At 44.4% G+C, this 10,305-nt stretch overlaps 1 protein-coding gene across 1 annotated transcript in view; it reads right to left on the bottom strand.

The window, feature by feature from the left end:
- Positions 1-7,253: 7,253 nt before the first annotated feature.
- The window catches only part of exoc6b (exocyst complex component 6B), an 84,537-nt gene continuing 81,485 nt past the window's right edge, over positions 7,254-10,305 (bottom strand). Inside the window, 1 exon segment of the mRNA XM_042069386.1 lies at positions 7,254-9,095. Within this exon segment, the coding sequence (XP_041925320.1) occupies positions 8,969-9,095 (127 nt within the window). The 3' untranslated portion in view covers positions 7,254-8,968.

Here is a 10,305-nt window from a genome sequence, read left to right on the forward strand (position 1 = left end):
TATCCTGGTTAGAGCACTGGTTTAATTACTACAGCCTCAAAGCCGTCATGTCTCCTAGTGCTCAGTTCCCTACACATGACTCAAGGCTCTGCCTCAGGTCTCAGACTCTACCAGGGCCACAACAAGCCACCATGATGGAGCTTCACCACAGGTCAGGCTCAGGACTCTACAACAAGGTTTACACACTGTACAATTGTAACCATCTATCCTCTGTTATAATCCTTTACTAAGATGTACTACCACTAATACATAATGTCATAATTAAAAAAAAAAAAAAAAAAACTCTGCCTTTTTCACCTCAATATCAGACTGCTGCATATTAGTGCTATAATTGAAAACTAGCCCAAAGATGTACTTTTACCGTACTTAAAATGAACAGAAATCACAGTGTCTTGTTCTTTCTGGTTTGGCTGAAGGAGACAATGGTGAGTCCTGGCCGTTAAGCCATCGTCTTTGGAAAATGAAACATGACAAAGCCAGAGAAGAGTAATACATTCCCACTTTGATATATGACTTATTTCCAGGATAATAAACCGCTCATCTATGAGTGTAAATATACTGCCACTTAAGAGAGGAAAAAGGATAATATATTGGTATGTTTTAGGCTAATTGTTTAACTGTTTTAATATAAACTTGTGTGCCATCATAACAGATAAAACTATAAGATTGTGCCCAGTAGGCCAGCGTCATGTCATGATGTCAGAAGGGAATGACCGGTCCATGGCACACCACAAAACAACAGGCAATGCCAAATAGTTCAGCACACCAGAGTGTGTGTGTGTGTGTGTGTGTGTGTGTGTGAATGAGTGAGTGAGTTTGTGTGTCTGTTTGGAGACGGGGGGCGGGGTGGGGGGTTGTTAATGTCTTGTTTCAATAAAAAATGATTTATTGCTTTCCCTGAAAAGACTGCTACTGACATGAGACCGCACACAAGACCCGCACAAAATCCAAACCTGACATCAACTGCTCTCCTCTCCTGTTTTGTTGCGTTTCTTTCCCATACCCACACATATCCTCAGCACGCCAGCTGGAGGGCTTAGCAATCATAGAATGCTATGGAATCACAGTGTATGCTTCTATGAGAGTAGTACAAAACCTTCTCTGCATTTCTCTCTGTGATGTACGTATAGCACATACCTTGGTGGATTTGAGATGTGGAAGACTATGTTATTGTGTGTACTGAATAAGAAGGGGGGTGGGTTGGGGGGGGGGGGGGGGGGGGTTCTGAGGAGTGAGAACCTGCCCAGAGTTTTGTTTCGGTAACCTTTGGCCCACTCTTCCCATTAATAACCCCCAGTCAGACTGGGAAAGGAAGGGGGAGAGGGAGAAGCCTCGTTTGTCTTCATTAAAAGAGAGGACGTGCGTTTGCTGTCTCGCCCCCCACCTCTTCCCAATTCCTTCAGCCACTCCATCGTCCCCTCCTGCGCTCTCTCTCTCTCTCTCTCTCTCTCTCTCTGTGTCCACTCCCCTCTTCCTCAGGTCTCACCACCTCCTGCCGTCCATCTCAGTAGCACTTCCTTATCATCTCTGTCATACCATTCCATCACCCGTTCTCATGGTGACCAAGTGATAACCTTTAGTGCTTCAGTCAATGAAGTGAATTACTTTAAGTAGACCTGCACCATCACCTAGGCCTGAACATAACATGCTGTGACAAGCAGTGACATCAATAACTAGATCTTCACTTGTCAGCGCCCCTTACAAAGTCACAATGAAACACAAAGTGAATCATAAACCTACAAATATGGCATTAGGAAAGCATGCCACACCTGCATGAGACTAACTCACACAATTCAAAACACTAGTACAGAGATTTGATCCTAGGAAAGAATGGTACAGTTAAAATAAGTGATAAGAAAAATAAACTGTGTCTGAACTGCTGTCTTCAAACCACATGGAAGATATTAAAATAGCCTGGTTGTTTCTGGCTCACCACATTCTCAAAGATTCATGAAAGTTGGAAGACTGGTTGAGAGTGCAGCAAATAGCAAAATGCAATTGGTTGGGAATGTGGCAAAATAGACTGTCCAAGATAGTACATTCCACAAAACTACAGAGTTACATTACACAGGTCCTCACAGATAGAAAAAAAAAAAAACCTTTAGAACAAACCTAATGTTCAGTTTAGAACTTTGGCTGAAATTTTTAGCATTCTTTCTTGCATATTTTCTCCATGGGGTCTGTTTCACTGGCTGGCACAAATCATATTATGAATATTTTTTTGTGATTATTTATAAACTGTGATTTGACATTATACTTTTGTACCCACTTTAGTAGTTTTATCTAATCTTCAGCTCAGAGGAAGTTTAACTGAAAAGATAGAGGGATGTAAATCAACACAAGGTATTGTATGTTAAGATACATTTTTTTTTTATCAATTTGCAAACATGGACAATATCCACAAATTAGATTCTCTGTCACTTATCTTTTGTTACTCTTGCAATAAGACCTCAACCTTTTTGCTGTTAATAATTAGTATACATTTGGGCATCACATGCTTACACCTACACTTGCAATTGCTGAGCAATAAAACCTGCAGGGGGCACTTTTTGCAAATTGTACATTTCAATTTTTCCAAGTTTGATCTGTCAAATTTTGTCCTGTGCGGGTTTACTATCTGAAAATTCGGTAACACTTTACTTTAGGTTTCTACATAAGAGTGACACTGTCATAACCCTAACCCTAACACTAACCCTAACTTGTCATGACAAAAACCAAATGATACTTGACAGAAGCGAGCGACAGAAGCATTATGTCATAAATGTGTACGACACGTTCATGACCGTGTCATGTCACTCTTATGTAGATACCTTGAAGTAAAGTGTAACCAAAAAATCATTGTAATAGCAAATAGAGCCAAAATGATCTCTTAAGTCTGATTTACTGACATATCTGATCTGATACTACTCTGTGTACCAGAACCAGAAATCTGCTCAAATGCACAGGATGGTCAGAAACTCAGTGCTTCAATTCTCTAACTTTCCAATGGATTCTTTATGGCCTGTAGAAAGGAAAATAGGTTAGTGCTGATAGCCATATGCTATGTCTAACCTTTAGCATGTATGTCCTACATGCAAGCCTTGAGGCGTCCACAGTAGATATGGCTGCTTGATGGAGAGAATGGGGCTGTTTTACACACTGAAGCTGGTGGGTGTTCCCATACAATGTCCAGTACAAGCATAGGTTAACTCATGCTGGTCAGTATGAAAGCTAGATTAAGTGAGCCAAGATATGACAATCAAGATTGATTAGTTTTTTTTTTTTTGTTAACTTCAGCTAATTTTGTACGGACCATAAAAATGTTGAAAAATGCTTCCACAGGGAAGTCCACAGACATGAGCAGATAGTCTGCACTCCTGTTGACCTTCGTGTGTGAATGGGAAAGAGGCTCTAGCGGGCTCCATCTTATCTTGTTGCTAAGAATTATGGACGTGTTGTTGTTTGAGCAGCCAGCAGCAGACTCAGGGAAGTCCTCTTTCAGCTTAGGGCTGGGCACAAGCCTATGAAGATATCATCACACGCTACCATGAAACGTATCCAGTCTGCACAACAAAACAACGTCTGCCTTTCTGATTACTGAATTTATTCAAGTTGCTAATTAGAGTCCAGAATGGCCTTCAACACAGAGGCTGGGTGTGATGTCTCCTACTCTACCCTTTTCTTCCTATTGTCCAGCGTCTCCTGTGGCCCCTGTTTCTACTCCACCTGGCCGAGGGCCCGCGTGCTCTGGTGTGACCCGGACCTCCAGCCGTCCACATAAACTACAGCCAGCACTCAATCCTCATATCCTGTATCTCGGCTGCCATCAGTGGCACGGAAGTGCGATACAGACCAAATACCCCTGATCTCGCTTGGGATTCATCAGAGCCGCTCATTACACAACCTGACGGGACGTCTGCAGGCAACTTGCAGGCCAAAGTGTACAGAAGCCTGCCGCATTTGCATCCGCAGCGGTGCGATAACGGCCCCGAGCAGGCCACTATGCAAATGGAAGGGGCCACGCTTTGCGAGCCTGGCTGTCACAACTAGACTGTTTAAAGCGTCCCGCACCAGTTTTTGCGGACGCTGCCTCCAGCCTGCGACAATGCCTCCCGCCGCCCCACTGTTTTCGTCCTATTTTTAACCTCCTTCCGTATGAGACAAGGACTTGAGAGAACACATTATCGGCTTCAGCCATCACTTGCAAAGCGTGCATGCGTGAAGGGCCTTTTTTTTGGCCATTAATGACAGCTTGTGTGTATAGCGGGACGGACGTTTTTCTGCGCTAGTATGTGTGTGTGCGTGTGTGCAGTGGCACGCTATCTTGTTTGTGCCTGTGGCTCAGATCATTACCAGAGAGGAACCAGGAGTCTCTGAGGAGTGCGGAGAGGGACAGGGACCCAGACAGTAACCTGCTGTGACCCTACTCACACTGCATTTAGTACCTGGGGAAATGGGAAGTACGAGTGCAAAGTAAATACACATAGCCAGCCGCACAACCACAGAACACAAACACACACACACACACACACACACACAACACACACACATTCACATACAACCACACTACCCTCTTCTATTTCCACATGTCACTAAGTATGGGGCTATGGAAATTCACTTATTTATGGAAGCACATTAACAATGAGTATTGTCTAAAAAGTATTATATTGAGACAGATTACTCCTAAGGCCCCAAGAACAATCAGGTAGGCATAGATGGCATGGAAAGAACTGCTTACAGGAAACCGTGAGCAGAAGCTTGGCTGACATTATATAAGCAGGGTGTTCCATGCCCTTCCACAGGCCCAAATCTCATGCCTGCTGACAATGAAACAGTGCTAGACAATGACACAAACTACAAACTACTCAAAGCGCTTCACACAGACAATCTTCATGGGCGATGGTGACTCTCGCCATGAAGGCAGCCATACTTATGAATAAAGGCAGAATGTCACCGCCAGCTTTTATTGCACAAACTACAACATGTATTTACAAATATATCGTTACTAGTAGTATAGTGGCTACTGTTTTGGCTGGGCAGTCTGACAAATGAACTCTTGACCTCCTCCTCTGCCATGAACTTTTTATTTTGCTTATATAGGCCTCCTCTCGGAGACAACATCCAAAAATGGCTTTGATGACAGGTGGGAAGAAAATGGCTCATTTTAAAAGATGATATACAGCACTGGCCTAACGGACACTAGAATACTGCAGCCATAAAACACTGACAAAAGGTAGACATTACTGAGCCACGAGTTGGTCTATGTATAGTGTATACTAAAAACTACATGGGCAGAGTCAAGGACCAGGTTTGTGCTTGTGACCCCAAAGTGACCTAAAAAGCTGTAGCTTGCGCTGTCAATTTCACTCCAAGGAGGAATGTGCTGGCAGCTTCCTACTTGAGCAAAGTCCTAGATGGAAGTGGAGGTTTGGCATTAAGGGCCAGACTGACTCCGTCTGGTTCAGGGCCCCTTGACAGAGGATATGACTCAGGACCGTGACCCTGCGGTCTAAATGACACTTATGAAAGTGGAGGACCTCATGCTCAGTGGAATGTACAGTAGGGGCCCTTAGGTGATCATTCTGTCAATGGTGCAGAAGAGAGATATTGTCTTTCAAATACTGCGATGTGCATCACTTCGATTTCTCAAAAGGATTTTGAGTGGCCTCTTAGGCTTTTGTTTACTTCTTTTACTTACTTATGCCTGGAAGCATGCTAGATTTACTTCAAAAAGATTTTTCTAACTTCATACACGTTCTGGCATATAGTGATAGCGTGAACATATTTAGATAAGTAGTCCGTTTGGGTAGGATACATCTAAGCATACAATTCTTTTTGATTGATAAAACAATCAAACGCTTCAGCAATTTCATTCATTTCATTTCCTTCAATCCTGTCATATACAAAAATCTGTTGCAGAGGGGAAAGAAACTTGCAGTGAACTGAAATTACAGCTGCGGAAAAACCTCAACTCTCTTGAGGACAACTCAAACAAAACCACTAAATAATGTACCCAAGTACACTGTGGCAGGCTACTTAACCATGATGGATCAAAAACTAAAAATCACCTTGATGAGCGACAGTCTCAGCCAAGCCAAAGAATTTGTTTGGCACTTATTAAATTGACTGATAGAGCATTGCACCTCATTACACAGAGAAGTGAACATGAAAAAGTAATAGAAAAAAAAGTTAAGAAAAATATTCATCATCCCACAAGTGATGAGAAGCCATATTTCTAATGATGGAGGAAAGAATGTTTTTCCTCACTATTGGCTGCCCTGCCCATGATCCGATGTATTAGTATTTTTACGGCAACTAAACATATTTGGTTTAAATTTGCATATAGTCATGACAATACAGCTCTTTTTTTTAAACTGGAGGAATTTTTTGTCTCATTGAAATACGGAAAGAGGGTAGAGGTGGAAACAAGGAATCCGCTGAAATGAGCAGAGGAGTCCGGGGGATTGCAAGGCTTTATTTGTTTCCAAGCTGGCAGAACCGTTTTCCTGACCTCCAACGAGAGGGAGGGGGGTTGGGGGGGGGGGGGGGGATGAAGCCAGTCGCGCTCAAGTAAACCCAAAAGGGAATTGTTGTACCCACTCCAGTCAAAACATGCAGGCTCTTACCACCCAAGGCAGGCCACGGTGTTGCCTCTCAACAAGGACAAGGGTGTCAGAGTGCGCACAGAGAGAGCATTTGTGGTAGTCTGGTCACAGCTCACGGATGTCCTCACTCTCTCACACACACACACACACACACAGACAGACACACAGACAGACAGACACACACACACACAGCTATATCCATTTGTTGTAAGGTCATGTGTATATGGCCTATTGTGAAAAACACAAAGGGAAGTAGCAGTCTGATACATATAAAACTAGAACTGTTCTTCCGTTTCTACTGCTTGCTCAAAACAACGGGGGGCAGCTAGATTGGGCGGATGTGTGTGTGTGTGGGGGGGGGGGTTGAGGAGGGTGGGGAGGTCACTCGGCATCCAGAGACCCCTACTGTATGCACACTTCTCCACATCACCTGCCCCCACCTCCAGCACCTCTCCACAGACCTCTTCACACAACACAGAACCCAATGTGGGTGGTCCCAGGCCATATCAAGCAGCCAGAGGAAAGTTATAAATGAATATCCATCCAAATACACAAGGTCAGTCTGTAGGTCTGTATGCCAATCTGACCTCCCCTTTCCCCGAAAGCTATTGCATAAGTGAAGGGAAAGGTGTTTTGAAAACCCGTATTTAAATAACGAACAAAGATGCGTTTCAGTTTGGTTGATTTATTCAGTATTGCTCTTGGCCATTTGTTTAAGCTTTATTAGTATTGCAAAATTATCCATTAGTGGTTTAACATAACAAAACTGTATAGTGCAGCAGTGTCAGTTGACAGAGAACCCCATCAAAACAGTTTCATTTCAAACCAATGGGTTCTTGTGGCAACAAGCTCTCTGTATCACTTGGGCATCGACTCGGACTGTGGCCCAAAAGAAGAAGCAAAATGTCGACATACACACAAACATATACACGCAAGCACAACAGTGTGTCTTTTCCTCGGAACTCCAGTTGGATGAACACACACATGCCTTCATGCACACACACACACACACTCTCTCGCTCTCTCTCTCTCTCTCTCATAAAATCTGAACATGATGCATCGTGTCCCTTTAAAGCTGAAAGGACAGCATCTTCCCTTTCTTCCTTATCTTTCAACCAGTCTGAATCCCTTTGTTTGGGTGCAGAGTGACCACTCGAATAAGCACCCACACTGAACTGGAACAGTTTGATGAGATTTAAATCAACCACATCAAGTCCATTTTGTCTGCTCAGACCCAGATCAGCCATATACACTTTTCTTACACTTGGATATTGTATTGCACCTATCAACCAGGAAAAGTTTAAAATGACAAAAAGAACCCATCATTCATACAATGAAGGTTTTGTAAAAATGCTTAACTGTCACTCCTCTCCTCTGTCACACACACACACACACACTTATATTTATGGAAGACTAGACCCTTTGTATCCAGTGCCTACACTAACTGTCTCACAACAATATTAAAAGGTGTCTATACAATAGAGTTATACAGGTTATATTCGTAACTGTAAGACAAGGAGAAGCATGCGAAGCATGCCAAAGGCTTAAGGCATACACTAAGGCTATGGCACTCCTCTTTTTTCATAAATTCAACTCTCATTCTCCGACAAACAATTTACCTTCCCCGGCTGTGGCCTACTAAAAGCTTCCTATGGTCACCTTGGCTAGCGCATACAATCAGTGAGAGTGTTCCAGTTCAATCAGGTTAGAAAAAAAAAAAAAAAAAAACTGTGCACTGACCACAGGCTACGAGACAACAAAAATGGCTAGCAGTCAAAATCATTTGATCCTTTTACAAACTTAAGTCTTTCAACAGCTGTGAAAACACACACACACACACACACACACACACACAGGCATCAGTAACTAATGTACCACCTCGGCAAACTTGAATGCGCAATGGGGTAAAAAAAAAGGTCTTCCAGCATCTTGTGAACAACACTTCTGTGTGGCTGGGGTGACCTGGCACTGTGCACCCTGCGTCCGAACCAGTCTGTTCTGGTCTGAGGCGAAGGGAATGAAACGGTGTCCATATCCCTTCCTGTGCTTGTAACAAATCCTATGGGAAGACAGGAACTCCGAGGAAAGGACAGGAGAAGAGAAGGAGCAACTCTCTTCTTGTTGGGGGTTGAAAAGTCATCCCGTTTCACAAGACAGGAGACTTGTGAGGACAAACGTGCTTAAGAGAGGCAGGTGGCACATCTGAATGAAGCAAATATACGCATAGGGTGGGTAGATGTGATGGTGGTGTGACTGGCACAACTAGGTAGGTTGTGGGGATGAAGAAACATGCTGCTTTTTCACTGTGATGGCAGAGGTGACCAATGAGGTGAGGACTGGAGTGTGTCAGCTGACACCCGGCTGCCAATGAGAGGACTGCATCTTCAGGACTGGTGTGAGGAGATGAGGTTCTTCAGCTGCTTGACCACAGTGTCGATGAGCTTCTGCTTGTCGCGCTCGTTCTTGCGGAACTGCGAGAACATGTTGTTCTTCCGGCTGGTGTCCTTCATTCTGCATGGGAGGGAAGAATTGGACATGAACACAAACATACACACACAAAAACACACACGTATATGCATATGACAATTCATTATCTCAAACACAATGCAACACACACACAGACGAGCACAGACAAAGTAGGCCAACAGGGCGGCGACCCGTCCAGTGAGCACAGCTGGTGGCCCCTGAGCCCAGTGGGGTTGCCCCATGTTTGGGGGGTGGGGGGGTAGCACTGTTCTGGGGAGGTCCCATGGAGTCTGACCCAAGCTCATGATCGCAGGGTCTGGTGACGCCGGTGTCCCTCGGTCACTACCGCTGCTCACATGATGGGACAACAGTCTGGCTGCAGCAGGGGGTGACTTGAGGGTGTGTGTGTTGGGGTGGGGATAGCACTCCCATGATTGTGGGTGGGCGTGCGTAAGGTGGGGGGGGGGGGTTAGCCGAGACAGGACGAAGCGCGACGAGACCACCCCAACAGTGGCTGCCCGCTCCCGCTGTGCCAACAGCTTAGCACGCCGTGAATGTCCCGAGCACGGCCGGCTACTCTCAAACGGAAGGCACAAGTGACCACCTAGTGTCCCACGGTGTAAACTCTGGCCTAGGTTGTGCATCGACTTGGCCAAGGACTTCATCTCTGAATGGAAGGGACTACTGGAGGTGTTATTTGGGCACAAAGTTTGCCTTATAGTCTTCAAAAAAATATCCATTTGTGCTGATTAAAAAATATATACAATAACAGAAAATCAGCTGCAAACAAAACTGGTTATCCCTCTAAAAACTGGCCCATTATTCACGAAACAGCAGTGCAAGCCACCCAGAGCATGAAAAATATGGGATATTGTGAGCCTGGAGGAGAGGTGCTAAAATCACTTCTTCTCCTTTTCCATTTCTACTGTAGGCCTTTATGTGGTATCTCTCTAACACGAGAAATACTTGAACGTATACCGCTGACACACATGGCATCTAATAGTATCAAGGTGACTAATTATATAAACACCCAATAGAAACGGCATTCGTGAGAAAGACATCTGTGAGCAGTTTGCACAGGTTCTTGCATTTCACAGACGGCGTTGCAGAGAATGGCTCTCTTTGTCACACAGACAAGCAAATAGGCGCAGACACCGAGGCTATTATCGTCAGTGCGGCAGTAGGTTGTCAGGTCAGTGGAGTTATCCGCCTAACAGTGTTGTGACAGCGATAGGGATCAGTGCTTTGCTCTGCC

The sequence above is a fragment of the Alosa sapidissima genome, chromosome 18 (genome assembly GCF_018492685.1).
Source record: "Alosa sapidissima isolate fAloSap1 chromosome 18, fAloSap1.pri, whole genome shotgun sequence".
Classification (NCBI taxonomy): domain Eukaryota; kingdom Metazoa; phylum Chordata; class Actinopteri; order Clupeiformes; family Clupeidae; genus Alosa; species Alosa sapidissima.